This window comes from Heterodontus francisci, unplaced genomic scaffold (assembly GCF_036365525.1).
Source record: "Heterodontus francisci isolate sHetFra1 unplaced genomic scaffold, sHetFra1.hap1 HAP1_SCAFFOLD_2100, whole genome shotgun sequence".
In the NCBI taxonomy this organism is placed as follows: Eukaryota; Metazoa; Chordata; class Chondrichthyes; order Heterodontiformes; family Heterodontidae; genus Heterodontus; species Heterodontus francisci.
Window position 1 is genome coordinate 1 of NW_027142038.1, and position 24,958 is coordinate 24,958.

Genomic DNA, 24,958 nt, shown 5'->3' on the forward strand with positions numbered 1-24,958 from the left:
AGTGGGACAGTGGGATTAGTTTGGGATTGATACAGGACTATGGGGAGAGAGTGGGACAGGGGGATTAGTTTGGGATTGATACAGGACTATGGGGAGAGAGCCGGGCAATGAACACTGGACACTCACCCATCAGGACTTCTTTCCGCATCTCACCATCGTCACCATCCACCGAGATGTCCTCATCCAGCGGCATGACGTCTCCCTGAACACAAAATGAACATCCTAAATACACATTATAGAAACCGAGAGGTAGTCCATTCCAAAGCATCAGCAAGTGGGGCCAGTTATTCCCAGTCTGTATCTTGATCTGACATCAGGGTCTCAAAGTGCGTCCAGTCACTACTTCACCCAGCCTGGGAATGCTGCAAGGGAATGATGCCAATGCTACAGATTTTCCTGCCTGCGGTTTTCCGCCTCAGGTCTCCACACACCGTGTCGAGAAGTTGAGCTGAACTCACGTACACCCAGAGCTGGATCGCGAGACACAGCCTGGCGCATCGGTATTAGCATGGCAACTCATCACTGGCGAATGCAGGGAACAGGAACTCCTACATTGGCTAAAATCTCACTGTAAATGGACAAACCCCAGTAACACATCCTCCCACACAGAGTGAACCCTGACTTAGTCCCTCTCTCTCAGGGTGATATCTGTACACTGACTGGTGTCTCTCAGTCCCTCTCTCTCAGGGTGATATCTGTACACTGACTGGTGTCTCTCAGTCCCCTCTCTCTCTCAGGGCGATATCTGTACACTGACTGGTGTCTCTCAGTCCCCTCTCTCTCAGGGCGATATCTGTACACTGACTGGTGTCTCTCAGTCCCTCTCTCTCAGGGTGATATCTGCACACTGACTGGTGTCTCTCAGTCCCTCTCTCTCAGGGTGATATCTGTGCACTGACTGGTGTCTCTCAGTCCCCTCTCTCTCTCAGGGCGATATCTGTACACTGACTGGTGTCTCTCAGTCCCTCTCTCTCAGGGTGATATCTGTACACTGACTGGTGTCTCTCAGTCCCCTCTCTCTCAGGGTGATATCTGTACACTGACTGGTGTCTCTCAGTCCCCTCTCTCTCAGGGTGATATCTGTACACTGACTGGTGTCTCTCAGTCCCCTCTCTCTCTCAGGGCGATATCTGTACACTGACTGGTGTCTCTCAGTCCCTCTCTCTCAGGGTGATATCTGTACACTGACTGGTGTCTCTCAGTCCCTCTCTCTCAGGGTGATATCTGTACACTGACTGGTGTCTCTCAGTCCCTCTCTCTCAGGGTGATATCTGTACACTGACTGGTGTCTCTCAGTCCCTCTCTCTCAGGGTGATATCTGTACACTGACTGGTGTCTCTCAGTCCCTCTCTCTCAGGGTGATATCTGTACACTGACTGGTGTCTCTCAGTCCCCTCTCTCTCAGGGTGATATCTGTACACTGACTGGTGTCTCTCAGTCCCCTCTCTCTCTCAGGGCGATATCTGTACACTGACTGGTGTCTCTCAGTCCCCTCTCTCTCTCAGGGCGATATCTGTACACTGACTGGTGTCTCTCAGTCCCTCTCTCTCAGGGTGATATCTGCACACTGACTGGTGTCTCTCAGTCCCTCTCTCTCAGGGTGATATCTGTACACTGACTGGTGTCTCTCAGTCCCTCTCTCTCAGGGTGATATCTGCACACTGACTGGTGTCTCTCAGTCCCTCTCTCTCAGGGTGATATCTGTACACTGACTGGTGTCTCTCAGTCCCTCTCTCTCAGGGTGATATCTGTACACTGACTGGTGTCTCTCAGTCCCCTCTCTCTCAGGGTGATATCTGTGCACTGACTGGTGTCTCTCAGTCCCTCTCTCTCAGGGTGATATCTGTACACTGACTGGTGTCTCTCAGTCCCTCTCTCTCAGGGTGATATCTGTACACTGACTGGTGTCTCTCAGTCCCTCTCTCTCAGGGTGATATCTGTACACTGACTGGTGTCTCTCAGTCCCCTCTCTCTCAGGGTGATATCTGTACACTGACTGGTGTCTCTCAGTCCCCTCTCTCTCTCAGGGCGATATCTGTACACTGACTGGTGTCTCTCAGTCCCTCTCTCTCAGGGTGATATCTGTACACTGACTGGTGTCTCTCAGTCCCTCTCTCTCAGGGTGATATCTGTACACTGACTGGTGTCTCTCAGTCCCCTCTCTCTCAGGGTGATATCTGTGCACTGACTGGTGTCTCTCAGTCCCTCTCTCTCTCAGGGTGATATCTGTGCACTGACTGGTGTCTCTCAGTCCCTCTCTCTCAGGGTGATATCTGTACACTGACTGGTGTCTCTCAGTCCCTCTCTCTCAGGGTGATATCTGTACACTGACTGGTGTCTCTCAGTCCCCTCTCTCTCAGGGTGATATCTGTACACTGACTGGTGTCTCTCAGTCCCCTCTCTCTCTCAGGGCGATATCTGTACACTGACTGGTGTCTCTCAGTCCCCTCTCTCTCAGGGTGATATCTGTGCACTGACTGGTGTCTCTCAGTCCCTCTCTCTCTCAGGGTGATATCTGTGCACTGACTGGTGTCTCTCAGTCCCTCTCTCTCAGGGTGATATCTGTACACTGACTGGTGTCTCTCAGTCCCCCTCTCTCTCAGGGTGATATCTGTACACTGACTGGTGTCTCTCAGTCCCCTCTCTCTCTCAGGGCGATATCTGTACACTGACTGGTGTCTCTCAGTCCTCTCTCTCTCAGGGCGATATCTGTACACTGACTGGTGTCTCTCAGTCCCTCTCTCTCAGGGTGATATCTGTACACTGACTGGTGTCTCTCAGTCCCTCTCTCTCAGGGTGATATCTGTACACTGACTGGTGTCTCTCAGTCCCCTCTCTCTCTCAGGGCGATATCTGTACACTGACTGGTGTCTCTCAGTCCCCTCTCTCTCAGGGTGATATCTGTACACTGACTGGTGTCTCTCAGTCCCTCTCTCTCAGGGTGATATCTGTACACTGACTGGTGTCTCTCAGTCCCCTCTCTCACAGGGTGATATCCGTACACTGACTGGTGTCTCTCAGTCCCCTCTCTCACAGGGTGATATCCGTACACTGACTGGTGTCTCTCAGTCCCCTCTCTCTCAGGGTGATATCTGTACACTGACTGGTGTCTCTCAGTCCCTCTCTCTCAGGGTGATATCTGTACACTGATGGGTGTCTCTCAGTCCCCTCTCTCTCAGGGTGATATCTGTACATTGTCCCCCTTCTCTCTGTGAGCCTTTCCTTGCCATACATCCAGCATATGCCCAAATTCCAACTGTCCAGCCCGGGTACAGGGAGAGAATCACTCACGTCGTCATCTCGCTGCTCTCTCCCCAGAATGATAGGTTTGTACTCCGGGTCCTCCAGGTCCCTGTCGAAATCTCCACTGCGAAGAAACAAAACCCAATTAAGCCGTGCGGTGACTCAACAGTGGTCGTACAGACCCCAGGCATGCACATTGGGGGACGGGTCGGGTTAGGGATGGGGTCTCTGAGAGAGGTAGAGGTGGAACCCCATGAAGGACACAGACTCCGATCGAGGGGTTTAAACGCTCAGTGAGGGGCCAGACTCCGATCGAGGGGTTTAAACGCTCAGTGAGGGGTCAGACTTCGATCGAGGGGTTTAAATGCTCATGTGAGGGGAGACAGACTCCGATCATTTCCATACCCGTCACCGATTTCGCCGAAATTATCAGTTCCTCTCTGCTCAGCTGCAATTGCTTTCTCATCCGGCCGGCCCACCTGCTCCAGGAAACAGAGAGCCGGGTCTGCCCGCATGGTGTTATACTTCTCATAACCTGTTGGACAAAGGGGCGCAGTGTTAACACGTTTGACGTACCTCAGTACTGACCCTCCGACAGTGCGGCACTCCCTCAGTACTGACCCTCCGACAGTGCGGCGCTCACTCAGTACTGACCCTCCGACAGTGCGGCGCTCACTCAGTACTGACCCGACAGTGCGGCGCTCACTCAGTACTGACCCTCCGACAGTGCGGCGCTCCCTCAGTACTGACCCTCCGACAGTGCGGCGCTCCCTCAGTGCTGACCCTCCGACAGTGCGGCATTCCCTCAGTACTGACCCTCCGACAGCGCGGCGCTCCCTCAGTACTGACCCTCCGACAGCGCGGCGCTCCCTCAGTACTGACCCTCCGACAGCGCGGCACTCCCCCAGTACTGACCCTCCGACAGTGCGTCACTCCCCCAGTATTGACCCTCCGACAGTGCGGCGCTCCCTCAGTACTGACCCTCCGACAGTGCATCGCTCCCTCAGTACTGACCCTACGACAGTGCATCGCTCCCTCAGTACTGACCCTCCGACAGTGCATCGCTCCCTCAGTACTGACCCTCCGACAGTGCGGCGCTCCCTCAGTACTGACCCTCCGACAGTGCGGCACTCCCCCAGTACTGACCCTCCGACAGTGCGGCGCTCCCTCAGTACTGACCCTCCGACAGTGCGGCACTCCCCCAGTACTGACCCTCCGACAGTGCGGCACTCCCCCAGTACTGACCCTCCGACAGTGCGGCACTCCCCCAGTACTGACCCTCCGACAGTGCGGCGCTCCCTCAGTACTGACTCTCCGACAGTGTGGCACTCCCTCTCACTGCGTTTTTTTTCACTTATTGCGATAGTGCTCTCAGCCCACATCCTCAGACCGGGTCTCACGTCACCCAGAGGACTGTGCAGTCTGCCATCCCGGTGTTTTTCTTTCACCAACCCCCCTGCCCCGCCTTCCTGAGAATCCCATACTCATTTGTACTCTCAAAATCTGAGACTGCTGGTGCCAACTGCACTCCATCCTTCTGTGCACGATTGCCAAGGGAGGGGGAATATTATTCTCATACCATAAGAGAGAGCAGGTTAGATTCTCAATAAATAATCGAGTCAGAGACACGTGGAACGTTTCACAGGTTGCAGTCTGTGCACTGATAGCCTATATGACACTAGGCTGGAATGCATTCCAGTCCCGGTGTACAGTCCCATTTCACCCCCGAACACCCGATCGTCCAGATTTGTGCAGCATCTCAAAACAAGCCGTTGAGTTTTCTTTTGTCATTCACGAACCTGCATTTATATAGTGCCTTCATCCTAGTAAAAACGTCCCAAAGGTATTCCACAGGAGCATTATCAAACAAAATCTGATGCTGAGCCAGATAAGAAGATATTCAATGTGGGCGTCGCTGGCCAGGCCAGCATTTATTGCCCATCCCTAATTGCCCTCGAGAAGGTGGTGTTGAGCTGCCTTCTTGAACCGCTGCAGTCCGTGTGGGGTAGGTATACGCACAGTGCTTTCAGCAGAGTGTTCCAGGAATTTTCTGCCTTGTAGATGGTGGACAGGCTTTGGGGAGTTTGGAGGTGAGTTACTCGCCTCAGGATTCCTAGCCTCTGACCTGCTCTTGTAGCCACGGTATTTATATGGCTACTCCAGTTTAGTTTCTGGTCAATGGTAACCCCTAGGATGTTGATAATGGGGGATTCAGCAATGGTAATGCCATTGAATGTCATGGGGAGATGGTTAGATTCTCTCTTGTTGGAGATGGTCATTGCCTGACACTTTGTGGTGCGAATGTTACTTGCCACTTATCAGCCCAAGCCTGGATATTGTCCAGGTCTTGCTGCATTTCTACACGGACTGCTTCAGTATCTGAGGAGTCACGAATGGTGTTGAACATTGCGCAATCATCAGCGAAAATCCCCACTTCTGACCTTATGATTGAAGGAAGGTCATTGATGAAGCAGCTGAAGATGGTTGGGCCGAGGTCACTACCCTGAGGAACTCCTGCAGTGATATCCTGGAGCTCAGATGGTTGACCTCCAACAACCGCAACCATCTTCCTTTGCTCTAGGTATGACTCCAACCAGCGGAGGGTTTTCCCCCTGATTCCCATTGACCTCAGTTTTGCTAGGGCTCCTTGATGCCATACTCGGTCAAATGCTGCCGTGATGTCAAGGGCAGTCACTCTCACCTCACCTCTGGTAAACTCTTTTGTCCATGTTTGAACCAAGGCATGCTTGCCAATGGTGGAGTGATTAAAATCGGGGGATATTCAAGAGGCCAGAATTAGATGACTGCACAGATCTCGGAGGGCTGTAGGGGCCGGAGGAGGTTAGAGAGATAGGGAGGGCTGCAGGAGCTGGAGGAGGTTTAAGAGATAGGGAGGGCTGTAGGAGGTTACAGAGATAGGGAGGGTTGTGGGAGGTTACAGAGATAGGGAGGGTTGTGGGAGCTGGAGGTTTAAGAGATAGGGAGGACTGTAGGAGGTTACAGAGATAGGGAGGGTTGTAGGAGCTGGAGGAGGTTTAAGAGATAGGGAGGGCTGTAGGAGGTTACAGAGATAGGGAGGGTTGTAGGAGCTGGAGGAGGTTTAAGAGATAGGGAGGGCTGAAGGAGGTTACCAGAGATAGGAAAGGGGTGAGGAGGCCATGGAGGGATTTGTAAACAAGGATGGGAATGTTAAAAAAATCTTGGCATTGCTGGGCTGGGAGCCAATGTCAGTCAATGAGCACAGTGGTTGCTGGGTGAAGGGGATTTGGTGCTAATTCAGACACGGGCAGCAGAGTTTTGGATGATCTGAAGTTTAGAGGGCTGAATGTGGGTGACCGGCCAGGAGTGTGTTGGAATAGTCAAGTCTAGAAATAACAAAGGCAGGAATGAGGGTTGCAGCAGCAGATGAGCTGAGATGAGACAGGGGCGAGGTCGGGCAACGTTCTGGAGGTGCAAGCGTACTGTCCTGGAGTGAATATGTGGTCGGAAACTCAGCTCAGGGTAAAATAGGAGGCCTGCTCAACCCAAAGGCTTCAAACACCCTTGGAAACTCCAAGGTTCACCCGATGATCACACTTCCAGCTCAAATGCTTGTAATTTTTTCATGGCATGTGGGTGCGGCTGGCAAGTTCAGCATTTGTTGCCCATCCCTAATTACCCTTGACAACCGAGTGACTTGCTAGGCCATTTCAGAGGGCAGTTGAAGTATCAACCCCATTGCTGTGGATCTGGAGTTACACGTCGGCCAGACAGGGTTTGGACGGCAGATTGCCTTTCCTGATGGGTTTTTACGATAATCGATGATAGTTTCATGGTCACCATTATGGAGACTAGCTTTCAATTCCAGATTTATATTGATTCATTAACTAAATTTACATTCCACCAGCTGCCATGGTGGGATTTGAACCGGTGTTCCTGGGGTATTACTCTGGGCCTCTGGATTACTAGTTCAGTGACATTATCACTGCACCGTTATCTCCCCAAATGGTCCACACACAGGGGTTACCTGCACCTCCCATACATAGGGGACAGGACGGCGAGTCGTGGAAGGGGGTGGGAAAGCAGTCACTCACCGTGTTTGAAGACTCCAATCAGGAGTGATCTATCAGCGTCTTCATCCCACCAGTCAGCAGGAACTTCCATCGTGTCCACCTCTGGGATCCATACGTCAATATCACTGCAGAAGAGAGGGGCAGTGGTCAGAAAAAGCTGGAAACACATTTTAACAGAAAGGGGAGGGTGGAGGGAGCAGGGAGGGCTCAGCTTCCACAGAGCAGGGAGAGGGCCGGGGGAAAAGAAACCTAGTTGAGACGTACTTGATATCTGCTCCATCCAGGACCCTGTCGAACTGATCGCCGATCACTTCTTGCTTCAAATAGTAAAGCATTCGAACTCTGAGCAGCACCCTGGGCAAATCAGAGAGAAAACAGACACGCAGGGAGTGAGGTCGGAGCGTGGAAAACAACTCGCATTTATACACTGTCTATAATGTCGTAAACCGTCCCCCATGGGCTCCACGGGAGGGCTGAGGAAACATCTGACGAGGAGGGGGGGGGAGAGGCGGAGTACGGGGGGGGAGAGGCGGAGTACGGGGGGGGAGAGGCGGAGTACGGGGGGGGAGAGGCGGAGTACGGGGGGGGGAGAGGCGGAGTACGGGGGGGGAGAGGCGGAGTACGGGGGGGGAGAGGCGGAGTACGGGGGGGGAGAGGCGGAGTACGGGGGGGGAGAGGCGGAGTACGGGGGGGGGAGAGGCGGCGTACGGGGGGGGAGAGGCGGCGTACGGGGGGGGGAGAGGCGGAGTACGGGGGGGAGAGGCGGAGTACGGGGGGGAGAGGCGGAGTACGGGGGGGGAGAGGCGGAGTACGGGGGGGGAGAGGCGGAGTACGGGGGGGGAGAGGCGGAGTACGGGGGGGAGAGGCGGAGTACGGGGGGGGAGAGGCGGAGTACGGGGGGGAGAGGCGGAGTACGGGGGGGGAGAGGCGGAGTACGGGGGGGGAGAGGCGGAGTACGGGGGGGGAGAGGCGGAGTACGGGGGGGGAGAGGCGGAGTACGGGGGGGGAGAGGCGGAGTACGGGGGGGGAGAGGCGGAGTACGGGGGGGGAGAGGCGGAGTACGGGGGGGGAGAGGCGGAGTACGGGGGGGGAGAGGCGGAGTACGGGGGGGGAGAGGCGGAGTACGGGGGGGGAGAGGCGGAGTACGGGGGGGGAGAGGCGGAGTACGGGGGGGGAGAGGCGGAGTACGGGGGGGGAGAGGCGGAGTACGGGGGGGGAGAGGCGGAGTACGGGGGGGGAGAGGCGGAGTACGGGGGGGGAGAGGCGGAGTACGGGGGGGGAGAGGCGGAGTACGGGGGGGGAGAGGCGGAGTACGGGGGGGGAGAGGCGGAGTACGGGGGGGGAGAGGCGGAGTACGGGGGGGGAGAGGCGGAGTACGGGGGGGGAGAGGCGGAGTACGGGGGGGGAGAGGCGGAGTACGGGGGGGGAGAGGCGGAGTACGGGGGGGGAGAGGCGGAGTACGGGGGGGGAGAGGCGGAGTACGGGGGGGGAGAGGCGGAGTACGGGGGGGGAGAGGCGGAGTACGGGGGGGGAGAGGCGGAGTACGGGGGGGGAGAGGCGGAGTACGGGGGGGGAGAGGCGGAGTACGGGGGGGGAGAGGCGGAGTACGGGGGGGGAGAGGCGGAGTACGGGGGGGGAGAGGCGGAGTACGGGGGGGGAGAGGCGGAGTACGGGGGGGGAGAGGCGGAGTACGGGGGGGGAGAGGCGGAGTACGGGGGGGGAGAGGCGGAGTACGGGGGGGGAGAGGCGGAGTACGGGGGGGGAGAGGCGGAGTACGGGGGGGGAGAGGCGGAGTACGGGGGGGGAGAGGCGGAGTACGGGGGGGGAGAGGCGGAGTACGGGGGGGGAGAGGCGGAGTACGGGGGGGGAGAGGCGGAGTACGGGGGGGGAGAGGCGGAGTACGGGGGGGGAGAGGCGGAGTACGGGGGGGGAGAGGCGGAGTACGGGGGGGGAGAGGCGGAGTACGGGGGGGGAGAGGCGGAGTACGGGGGGGGAGAGGCGGAGTACGGGGGGGGAGAGGCGGAGTACGGGGGGGGAGAGGCGGAGTACGGGGGGGGAGAGGCGGAGTACGGGGGGGGAGAGGCGGAGTACGGGGGGGGAGAGGCGGAGTACGGGGGGGGAGAGGCGGAGTACGGGGGGGGAGAGGCGGAGTACGGGGGGGGAGAGGCGGAGTACGGGGGGGGAGAGGCGGAGTACGGGGGGGGAGAGGCGGAGTACGGGGGAGGGGGAGGACAGGAGCGAGGCTGGGAATTCTGGAGCTTACAGCCAAGGCAGCTGAACACAGCTGTGGATGTTTGCGAAATTAAAACCGGAGATGCTCAACCAGCCAGAATTCGAACAGCATCGAGATCTCGGAGCGTTGTGCAGATGGAGGAGGTTTCAGAGATAGGAAGGGGGGGGGGGTGGGCCAGGTCACACAGGGATTTGAACACGAGAGCCAAACGCAGTTGAGCGCGCACGGGGGAGATGGCTGAACGGGATTGGCTGCGAGTCAGGAATCAGGACAAGCTGCCTTCAGTCTCTGCTCAGGCGGGGGCCAGGAGGAAGGGAGAATTCGCTCAGATTGTGTGTCGTGCGACACCCTCACACCACACTCCATCCTGTCACCCCCTCATAGGGTGCCCCGTCACGCTGCACCCCTCGCGACGTCCCATCAGGTCCAGCCCCGTCACACCGCACTGCCCCATCTGCCCCAGCCTCTTGCCCTCCCGGCCTACTTGTTGCAGTGGTGCTTGAGGTGCTTCTTGTAGCTGTCGTCGTGGAGCAGGATGTCTGGGTTGCACTTGCGGATCCAGACGGCCTTCTGCACGTCGAAGGAGCTGCTCTGATTCTTGATCTTCTTGCCCTTGCGGCCCCTGGGCACAGGAGCTGACAGCCCTAGGAGCAGAGAGGATGGCTCAGTGCCTTGCCCACAGTCTGGCACATCAACCCCTCCCCTTCTCCCCCGGTTCAGTCTTTCTCCCTGCTTCCCTCCATCCCAACTTCTCCCTGCAGCTAACAACTTTACTGTATCCTCTAACCACACCTCCTCATGCACAAAAATTCTCAACACCCCACCCCACGATTCTTTTCCCAATCGGTGTCCTCTGATTACTGACCTTCCTGCCACTGCAAACAGTTTCTCCTCATCTCCTCTATCACCACCCGCTCCTGATTTTATAAACACCTCGATCAAATCTTTTCTTAAGCTTTTCTGTTCCGAGCAGAACAATCCTACCTGCTCCAGTTTCTCCGTGCAGCTGAAGTCCCTCACCCTGAGCACCAGCCATGTGGTGACCGTGTTTTGCCTCAGGTCTCCACACACCGTGTCGAGAAGGTGAGTTTAACTCACGTACACCCAGAGCTGGATCACGAGACACAGCCTGGCGCATCGGTATTAGCATGGCAACTCATCACTGGCAAACACGGGGAAATATAACCTCCCACAGACCGAACTCTGACAGTCCATGGACAAAACCCAGGAACAGGACCTCCCACAGACCGAACCCTGACCGTCCATGGACAAAACCCAGGAACAGGACCTCCCACAGACCGAACCCTGACCGTCCATGGACAAAACCCAGGAACAGGACCTCCCACAGACCGAACCCTGACCGTCCATGGACAAAACCCAGGAACAGGACCTCCCACAGACCGAACCCTGACACTCCATGGACAAACCCCAGGAACAGGACCTCCCACAGACCGAACCCTGACAGTCCATGGACAAACCCCAGGAACAGGACCTCCCACAGACCGTACATGCTGCAATAACAGTGTTGTACCCAGAGAGTGGTGAGAATCTGGGAAAGAGGTTTCTCCTAAATTCCTTATTGATTATGTTTTAAATACGGAACAGAAACAGGGCATCTGGCCCAACCAGTACATGTCGGCGTTCATACTCCACTCAAGCCTCCTCCCATCTTTCCTCATCTTAAAATATCATCGTATCCTTCTATTCCCTTCTCCCTCATATGTTAGTCTAACTTTCCCTTAAATGCATCCTGTTACAATCATTAGTTCATGGCTTGTTCTCATATTTTAGAGGTCACTTTTGGTTTTGGGGAATTAAGTATGTACCTGTAAAAACGTCAAAAGTTTGCAGACCACTCAAGATTTAAAGTTCAAAGATTTCTCCATGAGTACTTACAGAGACAGCGTTGGAGAGGTGAGAGCCATAAAACAGCAGGTGGCCTCATGCAGTTAGGGAATCAGAAACAGAAAATCTGGAAGGCATTGTTCTGTCATTGTTAGCAATATCTATTATTCATGTGGGTTATCAGAAATCAAGGAAATGTTTGGAGTTGGAGGTAATTAGTTTAAATTGCTAGCTGGGACATGCTATTTGTACCACATGCTCTGCAGATAAATGATGCAGGAAGATGCCTTTGGTCAGATGTTTTTACCTCTCTGCTTGTTCACAGGCAGTTTTGGCTTTTGGAAAGCAGTTGTCTTTGGAAGCAGTTGGACTTGGGAGAAGAGGCCATCAGGAACCAGGGGTGTTTCTGCTTTGAGTAAGGCCCAAGCTCAAGCTGGGAAGTCCACTTTCAGGAAGTGTTGGAAGAGAACTAGAGGGTTTGCCTATCCAGAGGCTAGAGGGAGAATCCCCAAGAGATATCACACCTCGGAAGACAGTTGAGAAATTAAGGTAAAGCAAAGCTAATTTCGAAGAGATGTGGTACACTTTGGATTGGTCCCACAAGCGAAACAAAAAACAAGATCCTGGAAAGTACAGGGGACCTGTTGGGGTGGAAGTCAAAGTCAAACGGGGGTGTTCTGTTGAGATTTAGAGTTTAAAGTATAAGTCTTCATGATTTAAGATTTTATGTTTAAAGTATGTGATTTCAAATTGTAATGTGAAGTTAATAGTGTGTCACTTTGTTTAACTCAAAGTTTTTTTGTTTAAAACTTGAAATCTGTGGCATAATTCTTTCAGTAATAACTGGGAATACGACATTATCTTTTTAAAAGTTAACGGTCCCCAACGGCATCATAACAATCTACATGTTCGCTTCAACCACTCCCCGTGGTAGCGAGTTCCATATTCTCACCACTGTCTGGGTAAAGAAGTTGGATTTCTTGGTGACTAGCTCATATTGATGGCTTCTGGTTATGCTCTTCCCCACAAGTGGAAACATCCTCCAGTCTATCAAAACCTTTCATAATTTCAAAGACCTCTATCAGGTCACCGCTACCCGCCACCCCCCCCCCCCCCTCCTTGGCAAGCCTTCTCTTTTCCAGAGAAAAGAACCTCAGCCTGTTCAGTCTTTCCTGATACTTTTAATCTCTCAGTTCTGGTATCGTCCTTGTGAATTGCCTTTGCACCTTCTCCAGTGCCTCTATATTCTTTTTATAATATGGAGACCGGAACTGTGCACAGTGCTCCAAGTGTGGTCTAACCGAGGGATACGGCGACCGGAGCTGTACACAGTGCTCCAAGTGTGGTCTAACCGAGGGATATGGAGACTGGAACTGTGCACAGTGCTCCAAGTGTGGTCTAACCGAGGGATATGGAGACTGGAACTGTGCACAGTGCTCCAAGTGTGGTCTAACTGAGGGATATGGAGACTGGAACTGTGCACAGTGCTCCAAGTGTGGTCTAACCGAGGGATATGGCGACCGGAGCTGTACACAGTGCTCCAAGTGTGGTCTAACAGAGGGATATGGAGACTGGAACTGTGCACAGTGCTCCAAGTGTGGTCTAACCGAGGGATATGGAGACTGGAACTGTGCACAGTGCTCCAAGTGTGGTCTAACCGAGGGACATGGAGACCGGAACTGTGCACAGTGCTCCAAGTGTGGTCTAACCGGGGGATATGGAGACCGGAACTGTGCACAGTGCTCCAAGTGTGGTCTAACCGGGGGATATGGAGACTGGAACTGTACAGTGCTCCAAGTGTGTGGTCTAACAGAGGTTCGTCAGAAGTTTAACAATTACTCTGCTTTGCAATTCCATTCCTACAGTAAAATCCCAAGTTAGGGAGCGATCGGACAGTGATGTTGGTCAATACAGTGAGCAATCCTGTTGCTGCTTCTCACCCTCCCCTCATACCCGAATGGTTCTGAAGCTCCTTGGTTTGGCCGTTCTCAGTGGGAGTGATCAGGTCCCAGATGAAGCCCTTGATCTTCTCGTCTCCCCTGTAGTGCAGCAGGCAGTAGACCAAGATGGTGCGGCAGATCACCTCCACGTCGTGCTCCGTCATCCTCCGTTTGAAGCGTCCGTGGGCCAGGATGTCCTTCCACCGGCCCCAGCTGCGCAAGGGAGAGAAGTTCAGTGTTAGAACTCTGCTACGAGACCCTGAGCCTTTCAGAAGGAGCCCTGAGCCAGGGCCTGGGCTCCGAGCGCCCCTGAGGAAAAAGTAAAGAATTCCCACTTCTATAGCGCCCATCACCAACTCAGGACCTCTCATAACAGCTCAAAGCCATGACGTACTTTGGAAGCGCGGTCGCTCTAGTGACGCTGCAGCCAATTTGTGGACATCAAGATACAACAAACAGCAATGTTAATAAATGACCAGATAATTTGCTTTTAAAAGTGATGTTGGTAAAGGGATAAATATTGGCCCCAGGACACCGAGGAGAATTCCCTGCTGCTCCTCCAGTAATGACCGTGGGATCTCTTGTACCCACCTGAGAGGGCGTACAGAGCCTTGGTTAAACATCTCATCTGGAAGAATGCACCTCAGACAGCGCAGCGTTTCCTCCGTACTGACCACCCCACTCCACACAATTGTGCGTACACACGCGCACATCCCCAGCGCTCCACACTCTCTCTCTCTCTCTGAATGAATCGACGTGCCCACCCGTAGACCAGAAGGTTCTTCTCCACCCTGAAACACTCCGTGCGCCCGTAGCCGTGCCGCCGGTCGTGGGACCTCCGAGACCTGGGCCGCTCGTCACCGTCGCTCTCCATCTCTGAGAATTCCACATCGTCGTCCTTGGTGGTGTTGAAGGGCCGAGTCTGCTTGCGAACCCGTGGAGTGTCGATCACCAGGTTATTCTGCCGGGAGACAAGAGCAGCACAAGTCGGAATGGATCCAGCACCCTGCTCACCTCTGCGCACATGGGTGGGGGAGGGAGCAGGTACTGGGGCAGGGGAGCAGCGCATTCCTTACCCCCACCCATGGGTGGGCCAGGGAATCGGTATTACAGGCAGTACACTCCTCGCCCACAGGTGGGGCGATTCACTGCACAGTCCGGCGTGGGGAGGGCGTATCAGAAAGCTTGCAGTGATGCAGAAACGAACACTAACCCTCCTGTTCACCATGTCTAGGTCGATATCTGCCTTCTTTGCCCACTTCTGCCAGAAATTGGGATCATCCAGAGAAATGTCCGTCCGGTTCCCCGTTGCCACGAAACTAGCCTGGAACAGAGAGGGGTGGGGAGAAATTAGAATCGAACAAGCATCCCATCAACGGAGCGAGGTCACCAGCAATCTGAACTGCAGGGAGATTACCCCTCAGTACATGCACTGTAACACGGTCTATAATCGCTCTCGGGGTACAGACAGCAGGAGAAACTCTCTGTCGTTACCTTGGCAAATGTTGAGCCCTTGCCCTCCGTCTCGATGGTAATGGTGGTAGTTCTTCGGGAGAGGATCTGGTCGATGTCCTCCTCACAGAACTTGGAGCCCTCGTCTTCCTCGTCCATGATGGCCCCGTATGCTCCCTTGCGCAGCAAGTCTTCAATCTCCTTCTTGGAGAATTGCTGGATCTGTAGGGACGGGAGGTGTGGGTTTCAGAGAGATATCGAGGGAATACCCTGAATGCTGTCAAATGTGCACGGCTTTGGGAGCATCCTGCATTCCATCCCTATCTCCCCCTCCGATGGCATTCACACTGGAGTGCATGGGCAACAGCTTGATTTATACAGCATCCTTTAATATAGTACATCGCCCCAAAACGCTTCACAGGAATGATGACCAAATAATGACATGGGCAGGACAAGGAAAGAGCTTCTGCATTGTCAGTATGAAGAGCTAGGCACCAGATTAAGAAGCAGAGGCTCAAAGGTAACAATCTCTGGATTATTACCTGAGCCACATTCAAATTGGCATAAAGCAAATAAGATTAGCGAAATGAATGCGTGGCTCAAAGACTGGTGTGGGAAAAGTGGGTTCCAATTCATGAGGCACGGGCACCAGTACTGGGGAAAGTGGGGGCTGTACCACTGGGACGTCTACACCTGAAGCGTGCTGGGACCGGTGATCTAGCGAATCACACAACTAGGGAAGTAGAGAGGGTTTTAAATTAAATAGTGGGGGCAAGGGATCAAATTTGGGAAGATGTGGTAAATCAAAGAGTAGAGACAAGGCAAGAGAGAAAGGTATTAATATGGGAAATGACAAACAGACTGTGACAGGAAGGGATAGAAAGTACAAATCTAAGAGTAAATAGGCAGGTAAGGCTAGATGTTACAAAAATAATAAAAGGACAAAACTAAAGGCTCTGTAACTGAATGCGCGTAGCATTCAAAATAAAACAGATGAACTGATGGTGCAAACAGTGTGACAAGAGTGCTTCTATTTTTTGGAAAGTATGTTTTAATGACATAGTTGAATTATGGATATTGATTCATCTGGAAGCTTGAAGAGATGCTGAACTTTATGTTTTTTTCAGAAGAGGTCACCAGAATGATTCCTGGACTTGGCTTGTAAACAAACCCTTACTGGAAGGCACCTGTTTTCAGATAAAATACTAGCAGGGAGCTGGAACCTTGTTGTTTTGACTTGGGGAGATGTTTACAAAGAAGTGACAGGTCAAGATTTATAGCAGTCAGGAGGCTTGACTTCTGGAATGTTTTTGGTTTCACGTTGAATTGTTATAAAAGACAGTTGTTTGTTTTTCTGCCAAGAAAAACCCAGCTCATCTCTCTCTCGGCAAGAAACCCTGTATATCGAATGTGTAGGAACTGAAACCTCTGTTCCTGCATTTCTGGGAAAGCCAACCCAAACTGATCTTCAACATCTCCCGGAAAGAACTATTCTAGGAAGGTCCCAGTGATAGCCGTCTACACACATTTGGGACGCCAAACCAAAATAAAGGACATCTTTCCATATCTTCTCTTTTTTCTTCCAGAATTAGCAAATATTTAACATGTGTTTTTTGTCTTTTTTTTGTAATAGAGTTCAAAAACACAAAACCCTTTAATTTTCCAGCTAACTAATGTGTATGTGCGTGCGAGAGGGGCTAACGTAAAAAGGGAACTTTAATACTTCAACCTGTGTTTATGCTTCACCTCGTTACTGGTTACGACTTGTTTTATAATAAACTGATAATTTTGTCATTTATTGAAGAAATCTGGTTGGTGTGTTTTATTCTGGGGAAAATAGAGTATATGATAGTGTGTATCGGGAAGTGGGAAAATTTAAATTTATGTTGTGACCTGTGGAGAAGTGGGACTAGAATAAACAGTGCACTCCTCCACCTCGGTCATAACAATAGAAATAAATAAGTCCGATCCGATAGCCATTACAGAGACATGGCTACAGGGTGACATAGATTGGGACATAGAAGGGGAAAGTTAAGGAGGACAAGAAAGTTAAGCTAAGAAAAGATGGAGTGGTTGCTCTGTTAATTAATGATGGTATTAGCACATTAGGGAGGAATGACCTAAGTTCAGGAAACCAGGATGTAGAGGCAGTTTGGGTAGAGATGAAAAATGATAAAGGCGAGAGGTCACTCGTGGGAGTGGTGTACAGGCCACCTAACATTAACCACACTGTAGGAAGAGGCATAAAGGAAGAAATCATGGGAGCTTGTCAGAAAGGTACAGTGATAATCATGGGGGATTTTAATCTACATATAGACTGGAAAAATCAGATGGGCAAAGGTAACTTAGATGAGGAGTTCACAGAATGTTTTCGGGATAGCTTCTTAGTACCACACGTTCTGGAGCCAGAGAGCAGACTATATTAGACCTGGTATTGTGCAGCGAAATAGGATTAATTAATAACCTCATAGTGATGGGACCCCTAGGTAGCAGCGATCATAATATGATTGAATTTTACATTCAGTTTGAGGGCAAGAAGAACAGGTCCAAGACTAGTATTTTAAACTTAAATAAGGGCAATTATGAAGGCATGAAAGCAGACCTAGCTAAAGTGAACTAGCAAATTAGGTTATGGGATAAGTCAATAGAGATGCAGTGGCAGACATTTTAGGGCATATTTCAGAATACACAGAATTGATACATTCCAACGAGAAAGAAAAGTTCCAAGGGGAGGACCCACTATCCAGGGTTAACTAAAAAAAAGTTGAAGATAATATCAAACTTAAAGAAAAAGCCTATAATTGCGCAAAGATGGGAGGCAGGCCAGAAAATTGGACAAAATATAAAAAACAGCAAAGAATGACTAATAGATTGATAAGGATGGAAATTAAGAGTACGAGAGAAAGCTAGCTAAAAATATAAATACAGAAAGTAAGAATTTTGATAGATATTTAAAAAAGAAAAGAGTTAAAGTGAGCATTGTTCTAATAGAAAGTGAGTCTGGGAATTAATAATGGAAATAAGGAGATGGCAGATGAACTGATCAGATATTTTGCATCGATCTTCACTATAGAGGATACAAGTAACATCCCAGAAATAGCTGTAAATCAGGAAACAGAAGGGAGGGAGGAACTCAAGAAAATTACAAATCACCAGAGAAATGGTACTGAGCAAATTGTTGGAGCTGAGGGCTGACAAGTCCCAGGGTTCTGATAGACTTCATCCTCGGGTCTGAAAAGAAGTGGCTAGTGAGATAGTTGATGCATTAGTTTTAATTTACCCCAAAATTCCCTAGGTTCGAGGAAGGTTCCATTAGATTGGAAAATAGCGAATGTAACTCCTTTATTCCAGAAGAGGAGACGACAGAAAGCAAGAAACTACATGCCAGTTAGCTTAACATCTGTCTTAGGGAATACAACATGATAGCAGGGCACTTAGAAAAATTCAAGATAATCAGTCAGAGCCAACATGGTTTTGTGAAGGGGAAATGTTTAACCAATTTATTGGAGTTCTTTGAAGTAGTAATGTGCTGCGGATAAAGGTGAACCGGTGGATGTACTGCACTTTGATTTCCAGAAGGAATTTGATAAGGTGCCACATCAAAGGTTATTGCGGAAAATAAAAGCTCATGGTGTAGGGGGGGGGGGTGGTAACACATGGTTGGCAAGATGTAATGAGTGGTGTGCCACAGGGATCGGTGTCGGGGTCTCAAATTTTTACAATTTATATAAATGACTTGGATGAAAGGACCGAAGGTATGATTGCTAATTTTGCTGATGACACAAAGATAGGTAGGAAAGTAAGTTGTGAACAGAACAGAAGGAGAGGATAAAGGGAGAAAGATAGATTAAGTGAGTGCAAAGGGCAAAGATCTGGCAAATGGAGTATAATGTGGGAAAATTTGAAATTATCCATTTTGGCAGGAATAATAAAAAAGCATATTATCTAAATGGTGAGAGATTGCAGAGGTGTCCTAGTGCATGAATCTCAAAAGGCTAGTATGCAGGTACAGTAATTAGGAAAGGTAACAGAATGTTAGATTGGAAAATAGAAAAAGAAAAGAGTTAACAAAGTGAGCATTTGAGAGGGAAATTGAATAGAAAAGTAGTAGAGGTTATGCTTCAGTTATATACGGCATTGTTGAGACCACATCTGGAGTATTGTGTGCAGTTTTGGTCTCCTTATCTGAGGAAGGATGTAAATGCATTGGAAGCAGTTCAGAGAAGGTTTACGAGATGAATACCTGGAATTGGCGGGTTGTCTTATGAGGAAAGGATGGACAGGCTAGGTTATTTTTATTCGTTTGTGGGATGTGGGCGTTACTGGCAAGGCCAGCATTTATTGCCCATCCCTAAGTCCCCTTGAGAAGGTAGTGGTGAGCTGCCTTCCTTGGGGTGTAGGTACACCCACAGTGCTGTTTGGAAGGGAGTTCATGGATTTTGACCCAGCGACAATGAAGAAACGGAGATATTGTTCCCAGTCAGGATGGTGTGTGACTTGGAGGGGAACTTGCAGGTGATGGTGTTCCCATGCAGCTGCTGCCCTTGTCCTTCCAGGTGGTAGAGGTCACGGGTTTGTATCGCTGGAGTTTAGAAGAGTAAGAAGCGACTTGATTGAAACAGATAAGATCCTTAGGGGTCTTGACAGGGTGGATGGGGAAAGAATGATTCCCTTTGTGGGAGAATCTAGAACTAGGGGTCACTGTTTAAAAATAAGGGATCGCCCATTTAAGGCAGAGATGAGGACAAACCTTTTCTCAGAGGGTCGTGAGTCTTTGGAATTCGCTTCCGAAAAAGGTAGAGGTACATAGATTCTTGATAAGCAAGGGGGTGAAAGGTTATCAGGGACAGGCGGGAATGCGGAGTTGAGGTTACACTCAGATCAGCCATCTTGTTGAATGGCGGAGCAGGCTCTAAGGGCCGAGTGGCCTACTCCTGCTCCTAATTCGTATGTAATTATCAATACCAAGCCACACAGGGAGACATTAGGGCAGGTGAGCAAAATCTCAGGTCAAAGAGGTAGACTTAGAGAAAGAAAGAGAGAGGCGGAGAGGTTTAGGGAGAGAATTCCAGAGTTTAGGGCCCAGGAAGCTGAAGGCATGGCTGCCAATGGTGGAGCGATGGGAATCGGGGGATGGGCAAGAGGCCAGAATTGGAGGAGCGCAGAGATCTCGGAGGGATGTAGGTTTTGGAGGAGGTTACAGAGATAGGGAGGATTGTAGGGGCTGGAGGAGGTTACAGAAATAGGGAGGGTTGTAGGGGCTGGAGGAGGTGACAGAGATAGGGAGGGTTGTAGGGGCTGGAGGAGGTTGCAGAGATAGGGAGGGTTGTAGGGGCTGGAGGAGGTGACAGAGATAGGGAGGGTTGTAGGGGCTGGAGGAGGTGACAGAGATAGGGAGGATTGCAGGGGCTGGAGGAGGTTACAGGGATAGGGAGGGTTGTAGGGGCTGGAGGAGGTTACAGAGATAGGGAGGGTTGTAGGGGCTGGAGGAGGTTACAGAGATAGGGAGGGTTGTAGGGGCTGGAGGAAGTTACAGAGATAGGGAGGGTTCTAGGGACTGGAGGATGTTACAGAGATAGGGAGGATTGTAGGGGCTGGAGGAGGTTACAGAGATAGGGAGGGTTGTAGGGGCTGGAGGAAGTTACAGAGGTAGAGGAGAGGTAAGGAGGGACCTGAAAACAAGGTTGAGAATTTAAAAATGAGGCTTTGCCAGACCGGGAGTCAATCTAGATCAGCCAATGGTGATCACCAGATGGTGAATGGGATTTGGTGAGATTTAGGACACGGGACAGCAGAGTTTTAAATGAGCTGCTGGTTACTAAGGACAGCAACAGCTATGTCTGGAGGAGAAAAAGACATGGATCAGGGTATCAGCAACAGATGAGCTGAGGCGGAGAGGAGTTAGGCAATGTTAGGCTGCGTCAGTATTCCAAACACTCCAGGGACTGGAAGCAAATCAGAATTCATCCCTTCACAACCTCAGGGAGCGTCAGTCAATCACATCCCAGCACCACAGCCTCAGGGAGCGTCAGTCAATCACATCCCAGCACCACAACCTCAGGAAGAGCCAGTCAATCACATCCCAGCACCACAGCCTCAGGGAGCGTCAGTCAATCACATCCCAGCACCACAACCTCAGGGAGCGTCAGTCAATCACATCCCAGCACCACAGCCTCAGGGAGCGTCAGTCAATCACATCCCAGCACCACAACCTCAGGAAGCGTCAGTCAATCACATCCCAGCACCACAGCCTCAGGGAGTGTCAGCCAATCAGAACCGAGCAGCACAGCCTCAGGGAGCGTCAGTCAATCACATCCCAGCACCACAACCTCAGGAAGCGTCAGTCAATCACATCCCAGCACCACAGCCTCAGGGAGTGTCAGCCAATCAGAACCGAGCAGCACAACCTCAGGGAGCGTCAGTCAATCACATCCCAGCACCACAGCCTCAGGGAGCGTCAGCCAATCACATCCCAGCACCACAGCCTCAGGGAGCGTCAGTCAATCACATCCCAACACCACAACCTCAGGGAGCGTCAGTCAATCACATCCCAACACCACAACCTCAGGGAGCGTCAGTCAATCACATCCCAGCACCACAGCCTCAGGGAGTGTCAGTCAATCACATCCCAGCACCACAGCCTCAGGGAGCGTCAGTCAATCACATCCCAGCACCACAGCCTCAGGGAGTGTCAGCCAATCAGAACCGAGCAGCACAGCCTCAGGGAGCGTCAGCCAATCACATCCCAGAACCACAGCCTCAGGGAGCGTCAGCCAATCACATCCCAGCACCACAGCCTCAGGGAGTGTCAGTCAATCAGAACCGAGCAGCACAGCCTCAGGGAGCGTCAGCCAATCACATCCCAGCACCACAGCCTCAGGGAGCGTCAGTCAATCACATCCCAGCACCACAGCCTCAGGGAGCGTCAGTCAATCACATCCCAGCACCACAGTCTCAGGGAGCGTCAGTCAATCACATCCCAGCACCACAGCCTCAGGGAGCGTCAGTCAATCACATCCCAACACCACAACCTCAGGGAGCGTCAGTCAATCACATCCCAGCACCACAGCCTCAGGGAGCGTCAGTCAATCACATCCCAGCACCACAGTCTCAGGGAGCGTCAGTCAATCACATCCCAGCACCACAGTCTCAGGGAGCGTCAGTCAATCACATCCCAACACCACAACCTCAGGGAGCGTCAGTCAATCACATCCCAGCACCACAGCCTCAGGGAGCGTCAGTCAATCACATCCCAGCACCACAGCCTCAGGGAGCGTCAGTCAATCACATCCCAGCACCACAGCCTCAGGGAGCGTCAGCCAATCACATCCCAGCACCACAGCCTCAGGGAGCGTCAGTCAATCACATCCCAGCACCACAGTCTCAGGGAGCGTCAGTCAATCACATCCCAGCACCACAGCCTCAGGGAGCGTCAGTCAATCACATCCCAACACCACAACCTCAGGGAGCGTCAGTCAATCACATCCCAGCACCACAGCCTCAGGGAGCGTCAGTCAATCACATCCCAGCACCACAGCCTCAGGGAGTGTCAGCCAATCAGAACCGAGCAGCACAGCCTCAGGGAGCGCCAGTCAATCACATCCCAGAACCACAGCCTCAGGGAGCGTCAGCCAATCACATCCCAGCACCACAGCCTCAGGGAGTGTCAGTCAATCAGAACCGAGCAGCACAGCCTCAGGGAGCGTCAGCCAATCACATCCCAGCACCACAGCCTCAGGGAGCGTCAGTCAATCACATCCCAGCACCACAGCCTCAGGGAGCGTCAGTCAATCACATCCCAGCACCACAGTCTCAGGGAGCGTCAGTCAATCACATCCCAGCACCACAGCCTCAGGGAGCGTCAGTCAATCACATCCCAACACCACAACCTCAGGGAGCGTCAGTCAATCACATCCCAGCACCACAGCCTCAGGGAGCGTCAGTCAATCACATCCCAGCACCACAACCTCAGGGAGCGTCAGTCAATCACATCCCAGCACCACAGCTTCAGGGAGCGTCAATCACATCCCAGCACCACCTCAGGGAGCGTCAGTCAATCACATCCCAGCACCACAACCTCAGGGAGCAACAGTCAATCACATCCCAGCACCACAGCCTCAGGGAGCGTCAGTCAATCACATCCCAGCACCACAGCCTCAGAGAGCGTCAGTCAATCACATCATAGCACCACAACCTCAGGGAGCGTCAGTCAATCACATCTCAGCACCACAACCTCAGGGGGCGTCAGTCAATCACATCCCAGCACCACAGCCTCAGGGAGCGTCAGTCAATCACATCCCAGCACCACAGTCTCAGGGAGCGTCAGTCAATCACATCCCAGCACCACAGCCTCAGGGAGCGTCAGTCAATCACATCCCAGCACCACAGTCTCAGGGAGCGTCAGTCAATCACATCCCAGCACCACAGCCTCAGGGAGCGTCAGTCAATCACATCCCAACACCACAACCTCAGGGAGCGTCAGTCAATCACATCCCAGCACCACAGCCTCAGGGAGCGTCAGTCAATCACATCCCAGCACCACAGCCTCAGGGAGCCCCAATCACATCCCAGCACCACAGCCTCAGGGAGCGTCAGTCAATCACATCCCAGCACCACAGCCTCAGGGAGCGTCAGTCAATCACATCCCAGCACCACAGTCTCAGGGAGCGTCAGTCAATCACATCCCAGCACCACAGCCTCAGGGAGCGTCAGTCAATCACATCCCAGCACCACAGTCTCAGGGAGCGTCAGTCAATCACATCCCAGCACCACAGCCTCAGGGAGCGTCAGTCAATCACATCCCAACACCACAACCTCAGGGAGCGTCAGTCAATCACATCCCAGCACCACAGCCTCAGGGAGCGTCAGTCAATCACATCCCAGCACCACAGCCTCAGGAAGCCCCAATCACATCCCAGCACCACAACCTCAGGGAGCGTCAGTCAATCACATCTCAGCACCACAACCTCAGGGGGCGTCAGTCAATCAGAACCCAACACCACAGCCTCAGGGAGCGTCAGCCAATCACACCCCAGCACCACAGCCTCAGGGAGCGTCAGTCAATCAGAACCCAACACCACAGCCCCAGGGAGCATCAGTCAATCACATCCCAGCACCACAACCTCAGGGAGCGTCAGTCAATCACATCCCAGCACCAAAGCCCCAGGGAGCGTCAGTCAATCAGAACCGAGCAGCACAGCCTCAGGGAGCGTCAGTCAATCACATCCCAGCACCACAGCCCCAGGGAGCGTCAGTCAATCACATCCCAGCACCACAGCCTCAGGGAGCGTCAGTCAATCACATCCCAGCACCACAGCCTCAGGGAGCGTCAGTCAATCACATCCCAGCACCACAACCTCAGGGGGCGTCAGTCAATCAGAACCCAACACCACAGCCTCAGGGAGCGTCAGCCAATCACACCCCAGCACCACAGCCCCAGGGAGCGTCAGTCAATCACATCCCAGCACCACAACCTCAAGGGGCGTCAGTCAATCACATCCCAGCACCACAGTCTCAGGGAGCGTCAGCCAATCACATCCCAGCACCACAGCCTCAGGGAGCGTCAGTCAATCACATCCCAGCACGACAGTCTCAGGGAGCGTCAGCCAATCACATCCCAGCACCACAGCCTCAGGGAGCGTCAGTCAATCACATCCCAGCACCACAGCCTCAGGGAGCGTCAGTCAATCACATTCCAGCACCACAACCTCAGGGAGCAACAGTCAATCACATCCCAGCACCACAGCCTCAGGGAGCGTCAGTCAATCACATTCCAGCACCACAACCTCAGGGAGCGTCAGGCAATCACATCCCAGCACCACAACCTCAGGGAGCGTCAGTCAATCACATCCCAGCACCACAACCTCAGGGAGCGTCAGTCAATCACATCCCAGCACCACAGCCCCAGGGATCGTCAGTCAATCAGAACCGAGCAGCACAGCCTCAGGGAGCGTCAGTCAATCACATCCCAGCACCACAGCCCCAGGGAGCGTCAGTCAATCAGAACCGAGCAGCACAGCCTCAGGGAGCGTCAGTCAATCACATCCCAGCACCACAGCCCCAGGGAGCGTCAGTCAATCAGAACCGAGCAGCACAGCCTCAGGGAGCGTCAGTCAATCACATCCCAGCACCACAGCCCCAGGAAGCGTCAGTCAATCACACCCCAGCACCACAGCCTCAGGAAGCATCAGTCA

At 52.6% G+C, this 24,958-nt stretch overlaps 2 protein-coding genes and 2 non-coding genes across 4 annotated transcripts in view; 1 reads left to right on the forward strand and 3 right to left on the reverse strand.

Annotated features, from left to right (window-relative positions):
* Positions 1-126: 126 nt before the first annotated feature.
* The window catches only part of LOC137366340 (chromodomain-helicase-DNA-binding protein 8-like), a gene marked incomplete at its 3' end in the record, with an annotated part of 34,514 nt that continues 9,682 nt past the window's right edge, over positions 127-24,958 (reverse strand). The window contains exons 6-15 of the mRNA XM_068028235.1: positions 14,808-14,987; positions 14,527-14,637; positions 14,078-14,274; positions 13,327-13,526; positions 10,013-10,172; positions 7,560-7,649; positions 7,317-7,420; positions 3,649-3,778; positions 3,292-3,367; positions 127-202 (exon numbers count right to left, since the gene is read on the reverse strand). Of these exons, the coding sequence (XP_067884336.1) occupies positions 127-202; positions 3,292-3,367; positions 3,649-3,778; positions 7,317-7,420; positions 7,560-7,649; positions 10,013-10,172; positions 13,327-13,526; positions 14,078-14,274; positions 14,527-14,637; positions 14,808-14,987 (1,324 nt within the window). The remainder of the gene's footprint in view (positions 203-3,291; positions 3,368-3,648; positions 3,779-7,316; positions 7,421-7,559; positions 7,650-10,012; positions 10,173-13,326; positions 13,527-14,077; positions 14,275-14,526; positions 14,638-14,807; positions 14,988-24,958) is intronic.
* Positions 411-528, reverse strand: LOC137366343 (small nucleolar RNA U6-53/MBII-28). The gene has a single exon (XR_010973346.1). It is a non-coding gene; the product is annotated as a small nucleolar RNA U6-53/MBII-28 (small nucleolar RNA).
* On the reverse strand, positions 10,579-10,696 carry LOC137366342 (small nucleolar RNA U6-53/MBII-28). The gene has a single exon (XR_010973345.1). It is a non-coding gene; the product is annotated as a small nucleolar RNA U6-53/MBII-28 (small nucleolar RNA).
* LOC137366341 (mucin-21-like) lies at positions 15,352-24,725 on the forward strand (the record flags this gene model as incomplete). The annotated part of the gene is made up of 4 exons (XM_068028236.1): positions 15,352-15,385; positions 21,523-21,693; positions 22,381-22,590; positions 24,394-24,725. Coding segments are annotated over exons 1-4 (747 nt in total), but the record flags the coding sequence as incomplete, so codon positions are not given.